At 29.7% G+C, this 25,895-nt stretch overlaps 1 protein-coding gene across 2 annotated transcripts; it reads left to right on the top strand.

The window, feature by feature from the left end:
- The first annotated feature begins 22,159 nt into the window (after positions 1 to 22,159).
- LOC129291199 (uncharacterized) lies at positions 22,160 to 25,612 on the top strand. Of its 2 annotated transcripts, none has more exons than XM_054928441.1 (6): positions 22,160 to 22,863; positions 22,997 to 23,129; positions 23,265 to 23,376; positions 23,510 to 23,546; positions 23,795 to 24,047; positions 24,305 to 25,612. In XM_054928441.1, exons 1-6 carry the CDS (start codon positions 22,654 to 22,656, stop codon positions 24,427 to 24,429), a joined length of 870 nt encoding a protein of 289 aa, XP_054784416.1. In that variant the 5' UTR covers positions 22,160 to 22,653; the 3' UTR covers positions 24,430 to 25,612. The 2 variants fall into 2 exon arrangements, with proteins under 2 accessions (XP_054784416.1, XP_054784415.1); XM_054928440.1 differs by having other exon boundaries at positions 22,161 to 22,863; positions 23,262 to 23,376.
- Positions 25,613 to 25,895: the final 283 nt, after the last annotated feature.

Here is a 25,895-nt window from a genome sequence, read left to right on the forward strand (position 1 = left end):
ATGGCTCCGTAAATCATAGGCAACCTATAATGGAAGCTCCCATGTGCGAAACGGTTATGAATATCAACTTTTGTTGACCACCGAAAAACACGAAGTTTTAACGACTCTTCAGAGGCATTTAATCTTATTCATCCACCAACCACTTGTCTGCGGGGCTTATCAAAGATAACAAAGCATTATGTAAGTGATTAAATCATTTTTTTACTTTACATTCAACACTGACTAGCTAGCTCATTTTTTAAATAATACTCTCAAAAAATTTTACACTCCGCCAAGGGTACATCTGCACATCGATGCATATTGATCGTGTTCAATTTGCATGATTGTCTATTATGGCCTTGTATAAAAAAAATATCAAATTTTCATTTTCATATAACCAAAATAAATGTATATTATTTAATTGTAAATCAGGAATAGTACTCCATTCATTTCTTTTTATAAGACAAAATTATCTACTTTACCCAAACCAAGAAAACCATTTAATGTCCCTAAAATTGCATTATCTTTCTACAAATGCCCTCCTTGAATTTAAATGTTATTCTCCTTCCTCGTACTCCATTTATTGTTTAATTGAAAGCACTCTCTTTCAAAGGGAATTTTTAAAAAGCATTAATTTGCATAGATTTTATAAATAGTCTCACGAATAAAAAGACTAAAACTTTCTAAAAGCTATCTTGCAAAATAAAGAAGAATATAGAGAATACAATTTAATTCAGATTTTGTGCAAAATCATACTCCTTCTTTTTTCGTTTGCAAGAGAAACCATCACTTTTAGTTTATTTTTTTATATAAGTAAAATCATATTTTTCAATAGACATTTATTATAAATTTTTTAAATTACCTCTCATAATTTTATCATTCATAGTTATAAGAAAAAATTAACAAAATCTTGATTAATATAATTAATAAAAGATATTGTAATTCAATTTTTTTATTGTTAGATACAATTAATATACTTAATCAATTTTTTTAAACTATGTGATACAGTTTTCTTTTTCTATAAATAAAAATGGAGGGAGTAAGACTTATTGATAAGTGGATATTTTACCTTGGTTTAACATGTATTTTTTCCCTTTTATTAATTAAGCATTGCATAAAACAAGTGTAAATATAAATATTGAGGAAAATGAGCAAAAATATCATGTATAAGGCCGAAGGTGCAAAGTGCCAATCAGTCCAAGAAACAGGCCCAAAAGGAGCCTTCTGTCCACGGACAATGTTTCAAAACAGAATCTCCATTCGCAATCTAAAGAAGATGAGAAGAGTTGAGCTCTCTGTCGTGGACCGTGCGCTGATAACTTCGGTGCATTTTGTCTTTGTCGTCAGACATATGGGACCTTCGTTCTTCTCTCGTACGTGGATCACTAAAAGAATAAGAAGCCTTCAATTATCGCCCGTGTGCAGACATTTTTTTTTTTTTTTGAGTGAAAGCTGAATACTTCATTCAATAAAAAATGTGTCAAAACAATATACAACTTCAGAAAGAACTAGAAATCAAAAAACTAGAGGCCACCCGTCAAGTCATGGGATGTTGGTCATACAAGTTAAAATTATTAGTAAGATTAAAAGCTAACTTAACTAAATAATCAGCCATCCTATTATTATTTTTCAATAAAAAATGAAATTAAACATTTCAATCTCCGTTCAAAAAGTTTTTGATTGAGTCAATAATATGTTAAAAATGATAATAATTATGATTATCTCTTCTTGTGATCGTAGAAATGACGTTTGCATAATCACAAAAGACTTCCACGATTCTAAAACTTTTCTTTCAATAAATTTCAAAACTTTTAAAAATACCATAAATTTGAAAAATAGTAGGCAATAGTTTGCCCACTTTGCAGTAGAACACCAAAATCTAATTATCATTAGCATCTTTCAGAGCACCGTTCCCATTCCTACTTAAAAGAGTTGAACCATCTATTTCCAGTCGAATAGCACAAGGATTCTTGTAAACCTGATAATCAAACTATTGTGAACGGGTATGTGAAGGTAGTTGTTGTATTAAAACTACGCACAACTGCGTGCGTATGTGACCCCTAAGACATGTGGCTGCCTGCGATTTAATAAATAAATTAAATTGGAATTAGATGCTTAAGAATCAAATAAGATTCAAACGTGATCTAACCATATTCCAAGCCAAAGAGGGATAAAAAATTATAAATATTTATCTCATGAGCATCCAATTTCATGTCTGAATGCTGGGAGGAATTAAGAGTGTGGAGTGTGGAGAGATTTTTTTGAGTTTGGAGTTTTTCCTTTTCTCTTTTCTTTGGATTTTATTTATGTCTTTTATTAGGAATTTTAGTATTTACTCTATAAGTTAATTTTGAACTCCCAATTAAGGTAGAGAGTAATCTTTTTTTTTTTTTGGCCAAAAGGGTAGAGTATAACCTAATGAGATCGATTTTGCCCCTTGATTTGATTATTTTATTTTTCCTTTGAACATAATTTCTTGTATAATGATTTATTGTTTATATTTATATTTATCTCTCACCCTAATATATACTGAGAGATAATTAAGATATATCTTATGAACAATTGTCACTATAAATAAAGAAAAATAATTAATTAAATTAGCATAAACTATCTCAGTAGATGAATCCTAATTATGATGTTCATCTGATAGATCTAGTTTATCATCTTTATTGTTGTTATTTATTTGCATTATTTAATTAGTTATTAAATCTTTTTTTCAAATATAGTTTTTTATAAAAATAATAAAGTCATTGCTTTTCCCTAAATTTAAATCCTAAAATATTTCAAAATTTTACTACTACGTGAATCTCCTGCCGTAGCAATCACCTATAGTTCCAGTAAAACATTATTACTTGTGCTGGGCAATGACTTGGATCCAGCTTGCTGCGGGTGTCAGGATTGCAGCGGTAGAATCGTTCTCATGTATTGAAGTTGAGGGAAATTTATTGTTTTGATCGCTCTCGCACTTTGTCGTCATTCACCCAGTTTTGACATTTTGTGATTTGCGCTGTACACCTTCATGATCTTTTTTTTTTTTTTGACCAAAACTTTCATGATCATTCAATGGATATCATCAAGGATACCAAAAATAGATTGGTAATTGTCAAAATTGATTGTACGCAAGCCACTCATCCCTTACCTTTCTTACCCACCAATCAGCCCCAAGCTGTCAAAATTTTGTGTGGCTAGCTTCTAATCTTGGAGGCGCAAGTTGCATTTCCTATATAAACTACTCTGTTAAATTCTTATTTTAAGGCACTTTTAAATTCTAACTACCTCAACAAAACTAAAAAAATAGTTAAATCATTAATTTTATTTAAAACTAATGAAATAAATTTTTATTTTATTTTTATTTAAATAAAAATTAATTTTTAAATTTACATTACACTTTCTCTCATAATTAATGAATTTAAATAGGGATAATGTTAAAAAATCATAGCTAACAGCCCACCAAATACCTTTTAACAAATTAAAAAAATTCTTCTAAACGCATCCTATAATAAGAATTCGTGGGAAGTGCATAATTATTAAACCCCGTGCAACTTGCCCCAGCATTTAACCAAAGACACGAAACTCAGTTTCACTCATCACTGAAAATAATAATTCGGACCTTCTCCAACAAGACCGCCACTATAACTATAAGTGGAAATAAATGAGCATAACGACACTTTTGATAGACATGAGACTCATCCATGTCTCTATTAATTTCTAGATGCATGAATATTGCGCTTGCATATACATTACACGGTTATATATTTACTCTATCTCAATTTATAAAATATTTTTAAATAAAATTGTGCATATCAATAAAAGTCATTAAATGTTAAAGAGGGAAAATTTGTAAAAAATAAATAAATAAAAGGAGAGATATAATATAATAGGAAGGATAATATTAAAAAAATATAATTAATAAAATTTTATTTTTATTAAAATAACTTATATTTGGAATGCCAAATATTATTCAAAAGCATCATATAACTTGAGATGGAAAGAGTATAGATGATCTTTTAATTTAAAAATTAATGAATTAAAATATTGCTGCCATTATCAAGCTGTTAATGAGGACTAAACAAATAACAAAACCATCATGACACAGAATGTATTGAAGGGGAATAAATTATAGTCATATATACAAGCGCTGACCAAATAAAGGTCGTGATTGACCAAATTTTTGATTTTTTTTTTTAAACTAAGGAGTGTATTTTGTCCATCGCATGATTACAGTTTGTAGAAACTTCACCTAATTTCTGACAAATTGAAGCCATGCATGCATCATGCATGCGCCAAACTATTTACTTACTGATGAAAGCGGAATTATGGTTTTTGAATTCTGAACAAGCTCTTCTTCAAGACCCTCTCCTTTTCCTTGGCTCACATGAAACTTGCCTTGACCTTCTTTTTGTCTCTTATGTGTATGACTTCCATCATCACAATACACATGTGTGGCCATCTGAGGTTATACGATAAAAGGATTAAGATTAAAAAGCATATATATTATAAATTTTATAAGATGAAAATATCTAACATTTATATAATAATGAGAAAAATTTTAAAACTTTAAGTGCTATATATGTGACTCATGCTTGTCCTCCTTCCCTCCACCCATGTATATATGTGAAAATATAATCTAGCTATTGATCATTATAACAATATTACATAATCACTGTACAAATTAAAAATTTGTCATGTTATCAAAAAAACGAAAACCAATTGTGGACTTCAATGTTGACACTTGAATTGAGCCTCACTCAAAGTCAGATGTAGCGTCATTCTCTGTTGCAAGTAACCCCTTACGGTTCCGGAGCCATGTGAATGAAACCCTACCCAAAGTCAAAATCAACATGCATGAAGCACAATACATCACTAACAAGGAAATATATATAGCTATCACGTTCATGACATCAGATCACTAATTAATTTACACATGGGTGGCTGCTGGCTAATGTTTTCTCTCCATTTCAAATTGAAACAAGATTCTGGTGATCTGGTCACAGTACAAAGTTCCCTTGTGTGTCATTAATATGCAAAATTTGTTAAATCAAGGAAAAATACAAATTAAGTGACGTAATTAAGCAGTACTTTGTGAGTTGGAACCACGAAATTTAGTCACATAATGTACCTCGTCTCATTTATCATTCTGTTAAATTACTTAATTTGCACGCAGCATCACTTATTTGAATTATTAGTTTTCCCGTTCCTTCTGCCACGGCAATCAAGGACTTCTTCGTCATTAAACTCTTTGAAAAAAAAAAAATCTTATCGAACTTTTTGAGACTTCGTTCTTAAGAGATAGACACATCTAACAACGTGGGAGAGAGCACACTTTACTGGAAAAAGAATTCTCTCACTCGGTTTTCTTTTATGTACTCAATCTGTTAAAAATATATAGTATTTTTTGAGAGATTTGATGTTTAAAATGTAAAGTATTTTTAATTTTTTAAGGCATAATTAATGTGTTTAATTTTTTTCTAAAAGTGCCCATAATAAATAAAATATTTTATATTTATTTTAAAGTAAAAAATCTATAAATAAAAATAAATATAAAAAATGGTGTTAGTTTAAAGATAATTAATTATGGAATGAAATTTAATTAAAATGTCTTATATTTATGGATGAAGGGAATATTGAGTAAGAGCTGTCGGCTGTTTTTCAAAATTAAAGTCCATTCTTTCAATCAAAAGAAAAATTATGCTAGCTCTCTTCAAGTCATGTTCAATGGCTATAGTTTTTTCACACTTATCTCATGAGTGTACTCTAATATTTTTTAAAAAAAATTATGATATTTAAAATGCCTAACAGCTATAAAATATAACGACATTCTTGCTGGTATCTCACGCAGCCTTAGAGTTGCTGTTAAGTTTGTGCCAAAAAAACAAACTATTAGGTTTCATTTGGTTGGTGAAAAGGAATGAATGGATTGCAAAAATAAAGATAAAAATAGATACTTAAAATATGGAAGGGGATAGGTGAACTCTATTCATAAAAGAAAAGGATAATTTAATTCATAGGATTGAAAGTCATGATTCATGAGATTTTTAAAATGTATAATGATTACAACATTAATGGTATATAATATATATTGAGTTTTATCATGCTTATTTAAGAGAGAATAATGATTTAATTTATTTTTATTTTATTCTCATCTTTTCTAACAATCAAATGGCACCTTAATTTTCACACCACACAACACCATATATTAGTTTTGTCAACTTTTTTTGTCAAAGAGGAAAAATAAACTAAAATTATTCCTTATCAGAAAAATTAAAATTCTTTAAAATATGTTTATTATCAAATTTTTTTAATTCGTAACAAATTAACTTGTACATTGCCTTAGTCCTCAAACCATGACAAATTGAAGGACAAGCTAAGTGTCTAAAATAATATTCTTTTCCACCGTAAAGGAGAGTCATTGGAAATCTTACCCTATGAATTGCTAACATATACTCCCTCTGTTTTTATATATAAAAAAAATAGTATCACATAATTTAAGAAAATTAATTAATTATAATAATTATATCTGACAATAAAAAAATTAAATTAAAATGTCCTATATTAATCAACATAAGTATGCATTAATTATTTTTTATTAATGTAAATTATGATGAGTGATTAAAAAAATGTATAATAAATACTTATTAAAATATGTGATTTTTTTATAAAAAACAAACAAAAAGTGGTAGTTTCTAGTAAATAAAAACAGAGGGAGTATAATATTAATTGATAGTATTTTGTTTTACAAATTAAAGATATTAACTATCGCATTTTGTAATAACTGTAAAGTTCATTAACTTTGTTCTATAATTAATTAGGATTGGGTGGAGCAGTAATATTGACACTTGATTGTGTACTCCCTTTGTTATAAGGCATTTTCCTGAGATAAGATGTTAAAAAAATATAACGTATTTTAAATATTTTAAGGTACAATTAATGAATTTTTTTCTGAAAATATGCTTAATTAAATGGTGTAATTAATAAAATTTTTTAATTAAGATACTCTATCAAATAAAGATAAACATGAAAAACAGTGTATAATTTTAAAAATAATTAATTAATTCATTAAAAATATAATTCAATTAAAGTGATTTATAGAATGGAAGGAGTAGTAAATACTAATATAAGTATATATATTTTATTTTGGTCACGGTGTTCTTTTATTAAAAGTAATGGTATCCAAGACACAATTAAATATTAAATATAAATATTTATTTTGATAAGAATTTAAACCTCGATTTGAGGAATTAGTCACTAGACGCAACTTGTCATTAATGATACATGGAAGTTACGCACTACAGTAATGATGATCTTAATTATAGTGCTCCTTCATGGGAGGGCCGCGAATTAAATGTGAAATAGACGTGAAACTACTAACTGTTGCAAAGAGGTGACACAATTAATAATTTCCCTTCGTCAATAAGGGATGCGCCTTCTACGTCAAAAGGCCATAATGGCTGACGCATCTGTTTCTATGTCTGCATTCATGCTTCTCGTCTATTTAATGAAGCCTGCATCGTGTTGGTTTCCCAGTTGATAAAGCCTATCGCTGCAATATAAGATTCAACCCACCAGAAAACCAGATTCATCCATCATCCATGATGGGTAACACTTGCTTTGGGAAGAGCCGGAGGGGCAGCAAGGCGGCGATGGTGGTGCACCCACTGGATCACCTTCGTCGCGGTCATGAAGAAGGTGGTGTGAGGAGGTTAACGGTGAGGATGACCAGCGCGCAGCTGATGGAGCTGAAGGCGGAGCTCAACAAGGAGGATTCAAGCAACGGCCTTTCTGATTCAGAGTTGGGGCGCTTGGTGTTTCGGGAATGCTTGAAAGGAAGGCTTCACGCTCGTCTTGTTCATGATCATAATTCTGATCAGTCTACGAGTACTTTCAAAAGTGGCCAGAGTTTGAGCACAATCCAAGAACGTAGTGACGATGAAGATGAAGATCATCATGATCATCCGTAATTTTCAGGGTTTTACTACACACGTCCACGTCTGTAGGAGAGAGTGAGGTTGGTTTGGATGATATCCTTTTGTTTTGAACTTGTAGCGATCTTTTTGCTTGAATATAATTTGGATCTTTCCAGAGTCATTCCAACTAGCTGTAACTAAATAACATGACTGTTGGGGGGGGGGGGGGGGACGCGGATTTGCCAAACGTTTGAGGTAAACATGATGTGAAATAGTGGGTGCTTGTATTAATTATGCTTTGCGTAGATCTGTGCACATGACGGATGTTGTTGAAGATGATTTTGTTCGAAACAAGATCGTAAATACTAAATTAAAAGTAAACACCTTTCTAAATAGGAATTCATGTCTTAGTCCTCCTGTTAAACACAACTCCTATTAGTTTTGCTTAGTTTCTTCATTATTTCTTACTGCTTATAAAAGTCATGCATAGATTAAGATATCCTTAATTAATTCAAACATTACTATACATTGTATTATAAGTTTTGTTCTGTTTATTAGACTCCTTTGATGTATAGGATGCCATTAAACACGTTTGTCGATGGAGTTAGCAGGTTAATATGAATTGAAAATTAAAGACTTTCGTTATACGAGTACAAATTATTTTATAATATTAAATAAAGTCAAAACCAAAAAAAAAATATTAATTCTTTTTTATGGACAATAAACTGAACTAGCGTTACAACTTACAAGTTCAATTTTCTTTATAGTTTATAGATCTCACATAATCTCAGTCTCAGGCTTTGACAATGACGAATTGTGTCTTACAACATTGAAAATTTTGACGTTTTCTTTTTAAAAGTGACTATTTTATTTATTTTATTCTATCTACCAAGTGGATACCAGTTTGCCCCTCGGAGGCCCGAAAGACATGCTTGATTGATGAACGAGGAGGCTTTTCTATTTTGCAGAATTGTAGTATAACCAAAAATTAATATATGTATAATTAGGTTGAGGAGAGATAAGTGTTTTCCAAAAAAAATGTAGAGGATAATATTTGATTAATATACTTATGCTCTCCCAGATCTCCAAAGAGTGATGAAAGAATCAGCAATTAGATAATCTCTCAAAAAATTAAGTCATTTGTAATAGATAGTTATTGCTACATAGAATGAGTTCTTCTTAATTTTGTTTCCCCAATAAATTATACTCTCTTTGATTTTATTTATAAGACAGAGAGAAAAAAAATTATTTTATTTATAAATCACTTCATTAAATTTTTACTGTAAATTTTTTCGTTTACCCTCCATTAAATATTAGAGAGATAAAATATGTTATTGAAGAATTTATATTTAATAGAGGTAAAATTAAAAACTTATTAAATTTTAAGACGAAATTAATGAATTTTAAAAAATTTTTCAGTATTGATAAAATATATTAGAAGTGATTTATAAATAAGATCAGAAGAGTAAGTGCCTTTCTATTTAAAAAAACAATAAATATTAAGTGCCCATCGTAACCCATAAAAAAAAACATGCCCACTTTACTTTGAGGGGTAAGAAGCAATGCTTCTATATGGTGGTTGTTGTTGTTTACTTAATGAGACATGCTCTACCAACAAAGTTGGGTCTAGCAGAGTCAATCCCTTATAATGTGAGAAATTAAAACTTAAATCTTTATTGACGGAGGTGCTTACACTTAATACCTAATCGTATTTTGAACATGATTGCTTTTAATAAAAAAATACTTATATATGCAATTAAAAATATTAGCCATGGTCCAAAGGGTGGCGAGAAATTGTCACCAAGATTCTTGAAAATAAATGGATTTAAGTTCAGTAAGTAGGTTCAAATCCACTCACTCTTTGGTGACACAATAATAACAAGATTTTAATTTAATTGAAGAATGGCTTAAAAAATTTAAAATTTAATAATTTCTGAATATTATATAACAAAATTTCTTATAATTGTTCGGTTATTGTCAAGCCATGTATAAGATGTTCATTTTTCTTGGTCGAAAGAAAATTCAAAATACTCATTGAATAAATAGATTTAGATCATTAATTCCTAAATAAATATATATATATATATATATATATATATTTGAGCTTTTAGAAGGGTTATCAATTAGATAGTTGTTACTCAAATTTTATCTAGAATACAGATGAATTAATTAAGTTTAACTCAGATGATTTTTGGTGACTGGAATGTGAAAATAATGAGCGCATCAAATTCAACTCTTCGGTAGAATTTTAAAAATATTCAGCCACGAATCATTAACCGATCAGTTACTCTGCAGTCTGGACAAGTCCAATGCCAAAGCATTTAAAACAGATTCATGAACATACCTGTACTGAAGAAAGATGCCCCCCATTCAAACCTGCGGGGAGAGTAAATAAACTTAAAGCCTTGTTAAAACATATTTATTTTTAAAATATTTTTAATTAAATCTTATCTTTTAATAAATTAATTAACCATTTTTCAAACTAATATAATCTTTTTATATCTACATTTATTTAATAATAGAACGTTTCAATTAAAAATAAATATAAAAAAATTTATTTATTAAAAATATTTTTGACAATAATAAATTAATTAAATTTTAAAATTCTTAAAATACTTTAATTTTTTTAATATCAAATTTTTTAAAAAATATTTTATATTTCTCAAATAGAGGGATTAAAACTAAAGTACAGTCAAATTTGACCCACATTTGCATTCGATGCATGATCCTTGGGCTTTTTGGGACTGACCCAGCCCACCAAAAAAAGAATATCCTGCAAGGTGGCCCGGCCCAGATGAAAAGAATTTATTAAATTTTTTGCCGTCCGCCAAAATCAGCAACAGGAGCACTCCATCGTCTTCCCTTCTCTCCCCATCCTCCTCGTAAAGAGAGTCACTAGCTCCTTGTAACTTTTAACTTTTAACAACTCGTTGGATAAGGAAAAGGAAAACAATTAAACATGAGTTTTTACTAAATAATAATAATAATAATAATAATAATAATAATAATAATGTTTTTTGAGACACTTCTCCGGTGATTGCGCAGGTAGAACCGTGGAAAAACAGCCTAATTCAACCCACCTCCTTTAAAAATAAATAAATAAATAAAACATGCGCTTTTCCAGATCAGACCATTTTGGCCTTTAATCAAATGGACCAATTGTAATATCCCAGATTCTGATTAATAGGTACCATAAATTAAATAAAAGAAATTTTGAAAAATAGAAGATAAAATTTTAAAGCATAGGGAAATATTAAATATTTATTGAATATTATAAATTTTAAATAAAATAAATAAAATAATTTAAAAGAAAAACAAAAGTTTACCCCAAGATAGAATAAATTATAATAATTTGATTTCAATCCAAAGTATATATAAATGAAAACAATAAAATACATATACATTTATATTTATATCTATACATGAGAGGAAAAAAAAAGGGAAAGCAATTGAAATACACACGCATATATATAAAGTGATATTAACCACGGCCCATTCCGTTTTTATATATTTAAATACACTAAACACACACAGCAGCATTCACAATTATTGCGTGCGTGGCGTGCAGGCAAGCGATGGAAAGTTTTCGCTGAGGAAGGTGAGAATTTAGGACTCGGGCATAATAATCAGATACTTGCAGGTAGCTTGAGACTTGCCAAGATCACGTGAGTATTCTGAGATTTTTGGTCTACATATTTATTTCCTTAGTTTTAATATTATTGATGGTGAAAAAATATAGAGCTTGACATATTTAGAATTTTCTTTTTGCTTGTGGAGGGTTACTTGAAAAAAATATGGAAAATAACAATTAAAAACCCTTTAAAAATATCAATTTTAATTAATGATTATAACATTTTGAAATCCTAATTAAGGATTATGATCCTTAATTGAAATAAAAAATATAATTTATGAGGTAAGGTTCACTAATACTACTTAAAAATTCACTAACTCGACTTAAAAAATTTTCTAATGTATATTATGAAAACATAAAACTTCATTTGAGAATCAATTATTTAACAAAAAGCGCCACTTAAGAATTCACTACCAGACTTAAAAAAATTTCTAACGTGTGTTGGAAAAATATGAAACTCCACTTAGTAATAGATTGTTTAACAAAAAACCTCAATTTAGATAAATCACTTTTTGTTAAACAATTAATTTTTAAATGGAGTTTTATTTTTTTCCAATATACGTTAGAAATATTTTCAAGTCTAATTAGTGAATTCTCAAATGATACTTTTGTTAAACAATTGATTCTTAAATGAAATTTTATGTTTTCACAATATACGTTAGAAAATTTTTCAAATCAAGTTAGTAAATTTTTAAGTGACGTTTTTTGTTAAACAATCGATTTTTAAATAAAGTTTCATGTTTTCACAATATACATTAGTAATTTCTTAATTTGGATTAGGGAATTTCAAGTGGTGTTGGTGAATTTTACCTCACAAACTATATTTTTTTATCCCTTAATTGAAATTTCAAAATGTTATGATTCTTAAAGGGTCCTTGATTGTCATTTTTTTAAAGAATATGGGTAGATTTGTTTTGACATTCTAGAAGATTTCATTTAATCTCTTTACGTGTAAATTTCTTATGAGATTTGAGAAATTTTAGAGTAAGGTTTGAAACTTAAAGTGAAGATTTGAAAAGAATAGAGACTTTAAATTACCACTTTTGAGCTATAAAACATTCATTGGTGTTATAAATATAGAAAAAATAATTTATGAAAAGAAATATGGATTTAAGAGAATTTTGGATTCTATGACACAGCTCTAAGGCCTTAGAATGACCTTAAAGAACTGTATAGTTGTCATAGTGCAATATTTAAGCAATTTTAAGTTGTAAATTAATATTTTTGTTCATGTGTGCGTGATTTTAGTAAACTCTCAATGAGACCTTTTATTGCTTTGATTTATTACGTGACTATTTGTAAGTTCAAGGAAAACATATAACTCAAGGTTTTTTCACATATGAACAGGCTTTGTGATTTATAATAAATTTATTTAACTATACACCTGTAAACCTTGTCTAATTAAGCATAGAAATACATAATTGTTGAGACTGTGAAAAGTTGATTTCTAGAGGTTACTAAGTTACTTAAATCTTGCCAAGCATTTTTGTAGTGCTCCCTCTGTTTCTATTTATAAGAAAAAATTTGTATAACACAGTTTAAGAAAATTAATTTACTACATTAATTACATTTGAAACTAAAAAAATTAGACTATAATACCCTTTATTAATTATATTAATCAAAATCTTCGTTAATTGTTTCTTCATTAAATTACGAGGGGTAATTTAAAAATTTTATAATAAATATCTATTGAGAAATGTGATTTTACTTATAAAAAAATAAATTAAAAGTGGTAGTTTTTCCTGTAAATAAAAACGCAAGGATATATATTATGTGATGGAATCATGATATATTAATTCTCTTTTTTTAACAATGCTGTGAATTCTAGTTATTATTATGAAATTCTAAAGTAATTTATTCCTTTCAAGCATTCTTATAATTTAGTGTCATGATTCAATGAGGTGCTTTAATTCCTTTAAAGTTAGCTTGTATATGGATTTAGATTCGATAAATAATTTAAGTACACTCCTCAATGAGTATCTTCTGCATCACAATAATAACAGTTTGATTTAATCAAATGTCTGTCAAAGGTTTTATCACATAATACTAAAAAAAATCTCAAATTTTTGGAGGCAATCGCACGAACAAAATAGTGTTCTAATTTTAAATTTTTGAAGCAAGATATATCTTTATAATTTTAAGTACTAATGAAATTCAACGACTATAATTGAGAAATTCATTAAATGAGTGTGCTTAAGAGACTCGCATACTATAATTGTTGCATAAGCATGACATGCGCTAATGATAAGTTGAGGAGATGATGATGATATTGATGTTAATATATATATATATATATATATGTGATTGTGATAACGTGATTTGCTTCTATTTTGTATACACTAATTAGCTTTCTTTATAGCCTCGTTTCCTAATACTTGCCTCGTTGGGTTTGTCAAGGGAAAATGTAGGATAATGACGCTTTAGGATTCCCTTCCTCAATACTTACGTGGTGAGGTTAATAAAAGGGGAACAAAGATGGTAAAACTTCTTGGTTTGGTTTTTTAAGAAGGAGAGTTATAATCTTGAGCCTAAGTTTTGTACCTTTAGTCGGGTATATCTCGAGCTTTAAAGATGTTTTAGTTAATTCATCATGTGGACCAGGCCATGGACTTATGGTTCCTGTCGAAAGTGTAAGGTTGGACAAAGTAATAATGGGGTTGTCTATCTTGCATATGATCATATAATGTATATAACTATTATGAACGATGGCTTGTAAATTATTGTGCTCATAATTGAATAAGGATGATGAAATTAAATGTATACATATAGTTTTATTTGTGTATAGTTATTAGTTTGTACATATATGATAAAAATTAGGGTTACTAAGACGTTAATGCTTATCTGGTTATTCCTTTCTTTAATATTGTTAGGTAAGTGACGCTATTATTGAATAATATCAAAATTAATTAAAACTAAATTTTTCAGTAAAGTTTATCCTAGATCGCTTTCGTAAAAGTCAATAAATTCACTACTTGAATTATGATTTTGAAAAGCTAAATAGTGGTGGATTTTTTTTGACAAAATTAATTTAAAAAATAAATTAAAATTAACTAAATAAAAAAAATTAACTGAGAAAATTAGCAAGAACAAGTTGCCCAATTAATTATAGCTCAATTACCTAAATTTAATCTTCATCATCCACAAAATAAATTGAAGTTATTTAACTTTATTATTTTAATTTATTATGTATTTTTCAAATCATCATTAAAAAATTAAATAAAAAATTAAGTTATAAATTAATTAAAATATCCTTTAACCCACAACTTAATAACTGTTTTAAATTAGTTATATAAAAAATAAAGCATGAGTAATCACTCAAGCCAAGTCAAATTACTTTTATGTTGCTATATCAATTAATTATAGCAAACAAAATCTTAAATAAAATTTATAATTTAAAAATCATGTAATAAAGTTACTTTAATCAGCAATAGCAATTAAAATATAAAATTTAAAAGTAATTAAAACATAAAATTAAAGGCCGAAGAAGAAGAGTAAATTAAAATAAATTTTTTTAAAATATTAAAAATTTTAATTAAAATTTAAAATCATGATTCGTGACTAATTACACTAAGAAAATTAGCTTTTCATGTTTTTAAAAATCAAACGGCACTGGCTAAACTTGAGAGCATGAAAAACCATGGTTGAAACTTGAAAGTGAGGAAAATGAAATGACGACGATGAGCGAATCGCATTCGTCGCCTCTCCTTCATTTCAAGTGTGGCGTCCCCTCTAGCGATCCCTTTGCTTTCTTTGCCAATTCCTTAAATAGCCTTGCGTCCATGTGTTAAATAAACCTAATAATTTAATAAAATTGACAAAACCAACTTAATTGAAAATTACACTAAAAAATTTAAACAAAATTTTAAAGATTTAATTCATAACTTAATTTTTAAATATGCCCATATTCTTTGTATCTAAAATAATTTTCATTAATATCTTTCAAATTGGATCTAGAAGATTTATACAAATAAAATAAAATAAAATATCAAATGTATAAAAATATCAGAGATATCATTTATATTTTAAAATTTAAAATTTAGTTAGTTAAAATCTCAAAAAATAAAGATTGACTAATAAAATTAAATAATATTTAATTAAACTCAATTAGCCTTAAATAAATATTTAAAAGTATAAATAAAAAGAATAAAAATTTATATAATTGCCATTTATCAGTAAGCCTGGCAAAGTAAAGGGAATGTGTCTAAAAACTTAAGCCTTAACTTGAGTAAGTCTTAAGTTTCATTTCAGTTTGTACAATGATCCATTGTCAGTTTATGATTTATTTGTCATTTAGGATTAATTTGTTAAATTGTTTATTATTTATTGATAATTGATTTATCTAAAGTAAACATTTTATCATAAAACTTCTCCTGAGAAAAAAAGATTTGATATTTCTATTATGGGATATGACCCGCGTATCTGTGGATTTTGATAAGTCTATATATTCTTTGTAAAAAAAATATTAACTTTAAACTTTTATAATCTTGATAGTCATTTTTAATTATTTTAATTCTTTTTTTATTAAGGTTAGTTTTTAATTATATATTTATTATGAGATGAATCTTTTTATAACCATATTAACTCTTTAAAGTTTAAATTAACTTTTTTCTACCATGATTATCTTTTTTACAAATAAATTTCAGAATTGATTTTAAACTTTTATACCACAGTAATTATTTTTATTGGTTTATTTTTTTTATTACCATAATACTTAGTTAAGTTTTCAATTTGTTAAGTTAGGGAGTTACACCAATTCTTATGAATTATGATTGGCCCGCTTAACTCATATAAAACAAAAAATAGTATAGCATCAATCACTCAAAAATAAAATAAAACAAAATAAAACAAAAACCTTCTAAAGTGGCTTGATCCATAACTTCTTGCTTCTAACTTTTGAATTTTGATAGGCATGGCGTGACTAGTATATTTACTTTGAATATTGTGATAGATCATAAAATATGATGAATAACTAAATTTTCATTGTGATGTATTTTTGTTTTTGTTATCCTAATATAGATAATTGTGTTATGATATAAATTTTAAATTGTACCGAATTTTGACGTGTATTATTTAGATGCCAGAATTTTTAGAGATTTTTTCAAAAAGAAAAAAACATTAAATGAGTTGATCCATTTTACTCACTATCCCACACATTTTTTGGTTGGATTGGGAAAATTCCTACCAACATGAAAAATGAGTTCAACCCAGCCCCACTTACTTTCTGCTGAACTTGTATGGGCCAATTCATTTAAGTTCAGATTGACTCTCATTCTTACCTCTAATCTAAAGCTTCTATGTAACTTTAGCAAGTGTCTTGTTTTTTTTTTTTTGGTAAAGAATTGATGAAATTGTAAAGCTTGTCAGTTTGAGCCCACAGCCCAACGTCAATGGCGTGCCACTTCTATAACAACAGTGATGCTATTTGATTGAAAGAAGAACGCGGTTCGAAAGTTAATAAAGCTGACACCGGAACCTTGGATTAAATAAAGAACAGAGGGAAAAAAGAACCGTTAGATTTACAGCTTAATTAATTAATTAATTGGCGCCACGCATGTGATCCTCGTCTCTACCCTGACACTCCTGATACATTCATTTGTGCCCAGAAGAGGTCCATTTCATACAATTGTGGACCACCCAATTCTAACCCCACGCATCAACACCTTCTTTTTTTTTTTTTTAAATATATATATATATATAGACACACACACACACACATACTTGTTTTTATAAAAAATAATTTTAAAAATATTTTTAAATATTACTTAAAAAATTGCACCATAATTTATAAATAAAATTAAATAAATTTTTTAAAATACATTTTATAAATGAGATCAGAAGAAATATGTTAATAATTTTAGTTATATACATGTATGATATATTAGGGGAAGACGAGTGAGACTCCTAGATGATAGATTTTTATCATTCCTATGTTGGTTTTTTTTTAATTTTATTAAACAAAATAACTGTTGTGTATAAATAATGGATCCTGTAGAGTATATTAGTATACCATAATATGTATTCATAGGTTAGACTGTACATTTGACTCCTTAATTTTTTAAAATATTTTTTCAACCATTTAATCCTAACACAATTAATTTTAGATAATTATTTTTTATGTCAATCTTATTATTTTAAAAAATTATATTTATAACCTCAACATTTAAAGATATTTTATCAATATTTAATAATTTAATGTAATAATTTTTATTAATCAAACTAACATTATTATAATTAAAAGACTAATAATACTCCCTTCATTTTTATATATAACAAAAAAAACTGTATCACACAGTTTATAAAAGTTAATTAATCATAATAATTATATATAAAAATAAAAAATTTGGACTAAAATGCTCCATGTTAGTTAATATAAGCATACATTAATTATTTTTTGTTAATATAAATTATGATGGGTGATTTAAAAAATGCGTGATAAATACTTAATGAAATATATGATTTTACTTATATAAAAAAAAAGTAAAAAGTGATAATTTTTCTTATAAATGAAAACAAAGTAGTATAATTTATAAAATTAAGACATTACGATAAAATTTTATGTAAAGTTAAATAACTAAATATAAACTTTAGTAGTATTCATATAATCTATAAGTCAATTTTCAAAAACCCTGTCTTGATCCAATACAGATCATGTCAGGTATTGTTTGGTATATTAACATATTTTTCTTATATTTTTCCCAGGGCTTTCAGCAAGAAGTGAGAAAATCTTAAATTAAAATTTAATGTAATTAATGAGCATGGTGGTAGAAAGGAATGTAGTTTTTCGATAAATTTAATGAGTTTTTGGAATTCCTCCATATCTGCTGAAAATATAGATGTATGCATGTAAAGCTTTTTGAAAGGTGGCTTCTATTTTGGATTAAATGACACACACACACACTACATCTATTCAATATTATAAGATCTTTTTAATTAAATTACATATTCTAATGAGCTAGTTAATTAATTGTCTTTAAAATTTATACTCTTTATATATTTACCTTTATTTAATAGGATGCTAATTACTAATATATGATTAATTATACCCTCTAATTAATAGTATTTTTGGAACACACTCATTAATCACACTTTAAAAGATTTAAAATATTTTATATTTTTAACATCTCATTTTAAAAAGATACTTTATATTTTTGAATAGATAGAGTGTACGTAATGACGAGATGGATCTATTGGATTTCATGGAATTCCTAAAACCTTACCCCTCACTATCATAAGACACTTCTAATTGAATTACATCATTAATGAATTAATTTATTATATTTAAAATTACACACTTTTTACATGTTTATCCTTACTTGAAAGAAAAGTTTATACTTTACACCTATTAATTAAGGGTATTCAAAAAAATTTATTAATTGTATCTTAAAAAGACTCAAAATATCTTATATTTTTAAATATAATATTTTAAAAATATATTTTATAATATTAGAAGGAATGTTGTTTATGGACAGTACTCCTATGATTTATCATTTTTAAAAAAACATAGATATAGACAATAAGACAGGTTATAATAAGAAAATTGGGGTGGCAACATATGATGGTGTGTGATTGATGAGAGAAGGTAGCATTACGCCATTACCACAATCAACTATATAAGAGATTCCTCATGCCCTCCCTGCAGTCATGTGGGACCTTTTTTGTCCATGAAACATCATCAGAGATGCGAATTACATTTTTCACAACAACTAACCAATACCACATCGACCAGCCCATTTCAAATTTCAGGGGCCCACTTCAATTGCATCTCCCTTCATGCAAACAGCAATGTAACCCATTGTCAAATCCCACACTCGCGTTGACTTTTTCTATGTATCAAAACATCCACCTCAGCTTTGTTCTAGCCTTGTCCCCTATTCCTTCCCCCTACCACCTCCGAATTGAATCATCCCCTTATTCTTATCCCTCTTCCTGGCTTCTGAAAACATCATTTTCATATTACTGCATCATTATATTGAAAAACACATGGGTGAACTTCTTTTTTTGGAACGATACAATTCATGGCTTGGTTCTTCTTCTTCTTCTCCATTTTTGTGTGTGTTTCTATCGCAATTCACGTCTGAATAAATTAAATAATAATTCATGTAACCCAGACGTGCATATGCCTATTGGTGTTATCCTTTGATTTTCATAATTTACCACCTTGTGTTAGAGAAAGCCGGGGGTAATTAGAGGTAAAATAATGATAAAAAACAGCATTAGAAAATTTAACTGTGCTGATAATAAATTTATGCTGTGGCAAGCCTATGGAAATTAATTTTTATTGATCTTGAGCACTCAAGATGCCAATCAAAACGATGAACGTATTAGATGAGTGCATTTTATTTTCTTTATTTTTTCAAAGCAATCAATTTAGTATTATAAACACATGCTAATGTGTAATATTTGAACCATTGACCTCATGTGCGCACGAGAAGGTGGTGTTGTCACTTAAGCAACTAACCATGGACAAGTGAATACAGTCCGTTAGATAAGCACATGCACATCTAGCTGATGGCTTAATGGAACGCGCCGTTCACGTCAATTTTAGTGGCCAGTTTATATATTATTCTAGGAAAAACTCTCTCCATGTAACTTTTTTATTGACAAAATTTAAATTTGAGATTTTGCTTACGAAATTACAACATCCTTGCATTCAACATCTCACTGTAATTAGTTTGAGAAAATTGCTTTTGGAGCGTAACACAACAAAATTACGATCTTTTTTCAGGCCAGGAATAAAACAAAAAGAGCACTGAATCCTTCCATAACCGACAAGGAAGAGAAAATGAAAAGCCAATTGATTTTTTTAACAAAAACGTTGAGGATTTTATACTTAAGAAATGATAAAAAGGATTATTAACAAAGAGACAATAAAAGGGGTACTGCTTTAGTTAAAAAAATAAATAAAAGAATGTCAAAAATTACCAAAAGGCCTGTCCCAAAAAATAATAATAGTAGTAATAATAAAATTACTAAAAGGAATTTAAAGGGAAGAGGTTTGACCGATTTCTTCGAGAGTCAGGGGCTGTGTGGCAGAGACGGTAATGATTCGATTTCAGAGTGTTTTATTTTAATGGGAATTTAGGTGAATGAGTGATTGCGGAAGATCTTTGTGAATTACCAATACTACCCCTATCTGCCTTCCTCTTCCTCCCATTTCACCATCAGAGACGCCGCTTACCACGCTTATCGCTTGCTCTCTCTCTCTCTCTCCCCCCCCCTTGTCTCTGTCTTCCATCCTCTCTCTCTCCTGTATCTTTTAATCATGTCATTCATATATATATATATATATATATTATAATATATATTTTTATACCACGAGCGGGGATTCGCCTGTGACTATGATTATCCATTTCAAGAATATGCAGAATGACAGAGTTGTCCTGTACAGGAGAGGGGCATTTTTGATATTTTAATCTATTTTTCACGTCTAAGGTATATTGAATCAAGCCAAAGCAGTAAAAACATGACTTGTTACGTTGTTTTTTTGGGGCAACATGACTTGTTACTTTTTGCCTGTATCTATGATCACACACACTTCTAGCAGCTGGAAAACAATGTTCAAACCATCAAGCTTTTGGTTTTATAGGTGTGTAACTCGAATCAACGGCAAATCACATGTACAAGAAGATTAACAAATTGGGTAATTCACATCTCTAAAGTTTAACTAAAAAAAAATCATTAATTATCAGACAATGTTTTCACAATTATATTAAAATTATTAAGAATTGTAATTGAATAAGTTAATATTTTTAATTAATCAAACAAAATATTCAAATAAATAACTCATTAGAGTACTTTTAAAAAAGAAGCAATTTGATTACATTTTAAAAATTTAAAAATATTTTATATTTTTAACAAATGAGTATATAATTAATAATTATTATAGCATTGCTGGAGTTTGGAATTTGCATTTTTTCCCTGCTTTATGAAGATAACAAAGAATTGTCTAATTTTAGCCAAATAGGAAGCAGAAGGAAAGGGGAAGGGGTAGCAGTTTGAATTATCTATTATTGTTGTTGCTGTAGTCGTTGTCCCCAAAATGAAACGAAAAATGTTGAAGAAGATTTCAGAAGGTTGTGCCGGAAAATTTTGGCCCGCAGAAAACCTCATCATCACCGGTCCCTAAACCATTTTTCCTGTACCTTTTTGGGTTAATTAGAATTGCAGGAGCAGCAGCAAGACGAGGAAGTTGGAACTCAACCGCACAAGGAAGCAGAATCAGAAGAAGAAGATGAAGAAGAGAGATATAGAAACTGATAAAACATTAACCAAGAGATGAGAATGATTTGGGATAGAGAGAGAGAACAAGGTGTGTTTCAATGGCATCATTTTTCTGAACCCCACAAATGTTCTAAACAGAGCAAGCAGTGTTATAAGGCGGACGTAGAACGGTAGAAGGAAGAGGGAAAGGATATAAAAAAGGAAGGTTGAATACAGCGAAGCAGCTGTTTTCTGCAGACCCACCTCCCCACAAATATATTATTGTTATTATGTATGATACAGCAGAGAGAAAGTGGTGATACAGCAAAAAAGGTTGGTCTTTTGGTCTTTCAAATCTCATTGGACAACCTATCCTTACTATAGTCGTGGGTGCCCATTAGCAGCTTTTTTGTCTTCTCCCCCTCCCCCTCCCCCTCAACATAATATCTCCTTCTCTCCTATCTCTCTCTCTCCCCCTCTCTCACTCATTTTTGTGTTAACTTGTATTTTATGCACTAGTTGTTATATATAAATAATTTCTTCAGAGGGTTTTCTTTTTCCCTTTCTCTTCCCTCATTTCCTTCCTTTCCACCCTCAGCTGTAATGATTTTCTCGTTAGGGGTATCGTTCTTGAGGAATCTGAGGAGTTGTCGTTGTGTTTGTGAAAAAGTGTCAGTTAATAAAGCTTCGCCCGAAATAAATACCATTTCTTAAAGAAACAAGGACGAGCACCCAGAACAGAATCGCATGACTGCATGAGTGTTTTTCCCCATTCGTTGATGTGATCTTCAAACAAAACAACAAATACCCTCTTTCCGGCTTTCATCGTCGTCGTTTCCTTTATTTTTTTCCACACTCTGTCTTCCCCCTTCATGTTTTTGGCTTCTGGGGCTGGGTTGATTTGATTCTGGTTTTCTCATCGACAATCTCTGATTCTCAATGTCTCGTCCAAGACAATTCCAGATGGTGGGTGGTGCTAACAATCCTGGGCATTACAATGACACGACTTTTACTAAAATCTTTGTGGGTGGATTGGCTTGGGAGACTGAAAGGGACACAATGAGGAGGTATTTTGAGCAGTTTGGTGAGATCCTTGAGGCTGTTGTTATCACAGACAAGAACACAGGGCGATCCAAGGGTTATGGCTTTGTAAGACCATATTGCTTTGCTTTATAATCCTCTTGTCTCTGGATTGGTGTTTTTAACGTGATCTTTGAACAATGAGTCATTGGTTTCGCCGTCTTTTGTTTATTTATTTAATTTTTTTTTTTTGCTTTCAAAGGTTACATTTAAGGATCCAGAAGCAGCCATGAGAGCATGTCAGAATCCGTCTCCAGTTATTGATGGGAGAAGAGCAAACTGCAATCTTGCATCTCTTGGAGCAAACAAGAATCGCCCACCAACTCCTCAACATGGTTCTCAATCCTCCTTACATCTGTTCCTCTTTTTCTTCGAAAATCATCACAATGTCAATTCTTCTTTTAGGAACAAGATTTATGCCAAATTTTATTTTGGTCTGAGCTAAATCTTGGGCCATTTTGTACCAGCAGGAAGGTTCAGACCAGGACCTGGACTGGTGGCTACACCTGCATACCAAGGCTCTTCCTCTACATTTTTCCATCAACCCTCTGGCCAATATACATTTCCTTATTCAGCTTATGGGTAAAATGAAATATATGTGGATATGATCGTTTTTACCTCTTTGCATGTGGTTTCTGAACATTTCCCTCCATTCTTCCCATTTTCCTCTCTGCTTTCTTTCTCTCTGATTCCCCTTCTTTGGATCTATTAACAGGTATTCTGGATATTCACAAGACACCATGTATCCCATGGTAGGTATTTATGCAGTAAATGCTTGAAAATAGGACAAAAAACCATAATATCACTTCTGTTCAATAGTGCAGAGACTTTTTTTGTATCACTTAGTGAAAAATCTGATTTTTACCACCTCTGAAATGGTGAAACCAGCGCCCAGATTCTATTTTTGAGCAGCAGAGTGATAAAAAATGACATGAATGATTCATTTATTGTGGCTGCATTGTTCATTGATTATGGTAACTGTTTGTTTGAACTGATGCAGAACTATTATAGTGTGTATGGAGGTCAACAGTTTTCACCATACTACCCATCTAGTGGGGCATCTGGGCCACCAGGACTGGTCCATAATATTTATCCTTTCTATGCTCAATATGCACAGAGTAGCCAAGCTCAGGGTTTTGGACTTCAATATCCCCAAATGCTACAGTTTCCATTTCTGCATCAACACTATGGCTCCACTGGGATCCTCTCTTTTTCTTCTTCAGTGCCGATGTCAACCACTACAACTAGTGCAGGTGACCAACTCTACTGCAAAAATATTATAAAAAAGTTACTGATTTTAATGATACTATCTCTTTGAATTAGAAAAAACTAAACTACGCTTGTCTTGATAATAATACATAAAAGCTGGTTGGAAATGAGCTCCTGGGAGATATTCGTGTCTTTTTATATGAATAACTTAGTATACTTATCTGCAATCGATGATATTTATCTAAGAATTCCTTTTAAAGCTATTTGAGACAAAGAGTACTGAAGGAATAGCATTAAACAGTTGCAACAGCAGCAGCGGCAGCAGCAGCAGCAACAGGGACAACATCAACAGCAGTAGCGGCAACAACTGGGGCAGGTGCTTCACAAGCTTCTGGAACAGCTTCTGAACAAAAATCTTTAAATTAGATTCTCCAAGCGGATAAATAAAAATGTCTTTCCTTGCGAGGCTAACAAGTTTTAGTGGGGGGGGGGGAGCTTATGATGAAAAAGCGTCAAGAACAATGTGGGGAAGATAAGAGACCAGCTTGCATAACAAGAAGAAGAAGAATGATCCGATGATTTTCAGCATGGAACAACATTTTATTGATGGGATATTTGGGTATTTGACAGGAAAAATTCTCTAGTGAAAATCATGAATTGACATATAAGCATGTCAGAGAAACATTTCTGCAGGGAAACTCAAGTGGTTTCACTTCTGAGTTCTGACACACTTATATGTTAATTCATGATTAAATACTTGATTTACTTAAGAATTCCTGTGTCTGAGATTCATTACATAAAGCTTGTGCCACCATCTGGCCTTGACGACGTCTCAAACTCATGCCAAGAATTATCAGTGTTCATCATCTCGATCATCATGAAAAGTGTCTGTTTTAGGAAATCGGGGGTCTTTTTTACTTTTCTTTCGAGCACGTACAAGAGCTTAGAAGTAGCTAGAGGAGATCATATTCATTATTGTTGTATTGATCATGAGGTAGAATCCAAATGTTGGGGCTTTGGATTCTTACCTTATTGACTGATTCTTATTAGCATAGCGTGTCTTGGGTGCAGGGAGCATCCAATGACACAGGCCTCTTGTTTATAATGGGCAAAGGTGAAAGCAAGGGTTCAAAAGATTAGTTTTATATCGTTGGACCCTCTTTAATTGGTTGGTCAATTAGGAAGAAAAAGTGGAGCTTCGAAAGCTCATCAGATTGTTAACTTGTTACTTATTTATTTTTGAAAAAACAATTTTGCTTTGTTATTAAATTCATGATTGGTGCTTTTTTTCCCTCGAGATTAACAGCAGAAGCTGCTGGCTGCGGGGGGAAGAATAATGAAGATGATGAGTATTTTGTTGGTTTAATTTTGGGTGATAATCATGGCTTGTGTGTACAATTTGCCTTTCACTGTCAAACTGGCAATCTATGATTCTTTCTTTTGCGTCAATCAGATCTCTTTTGCAATCTGTACTCATGTGTTTGGAATCCAATGGAAGCGCCGAGTCAATGGTTGTTGCCTTGATAGTACCTTCCTCTCACTTTTTCACAGTACTTTTGTTTCCGTTCATTTTATTTAATTTAGATTGTGGGCCCTAATTCGCATAGAATTTTGGTTGAATAACGTTGTTATTCCTTTCCAAAAAAGAGCTTAGGCTAAAGCATTTCTTTATTTTCTAACTTTATATGATGTGTTAGTTTAGTTTTTAATTTTATAAATATTTTTTCAGTCTTCTAATCTTAATATCATTAATTTCAAATGATTATATTAAAGTTAGAGGATCAAAAAAATACTTTATAAAATTAAGAAATTAAAATAAAACTTTATATCAAATTAAATGATTAAAAGTACACTTTAACTAAAAACTTAATAACTAAACTAATATATGTAAA

Source organism: Prosopis cineraria, unplaced genomic scaffold (assembly GCF_029017545.1).
Source record: "Prosopis cineraria cultivar Desert tree isolate PC_DT_omini unplaced genomic scaffold, ASM2901754v1 PC13, whole genome shotgun sequence".
In the NCBI taxonomy this organism is placed as follows: domain Eukaryota; kingdom Viridiplantae; phylum Streptophyta; class Magnoliopsida; order Fabales; family Fabaceae; genus Prosopis; species Prosopis cineraria.

Coding starts and splice junctions, on each gene's coding strand:
- LOC129291199 (XM_054928440.1), top strand. CDS start 22,654: ATGTCTCGTCCAAGACAATTCCAGATGGTGGGTGGTGCTAACAATCCT. Junction 23,130..23,261: donor CCCACCAACTCCTCAACATG/GTTCTCAATCCT, acceptor ATTTTGTACCAG/CAGGAAGGTTCAGACCAGGA. Junction 23,377..23,509: donor TTTCCTTATTCAGCTTATGG/GTAAAATGAAAT, acceptor ATCTATTAACAG/GTATTCTGGATATTCACAAG.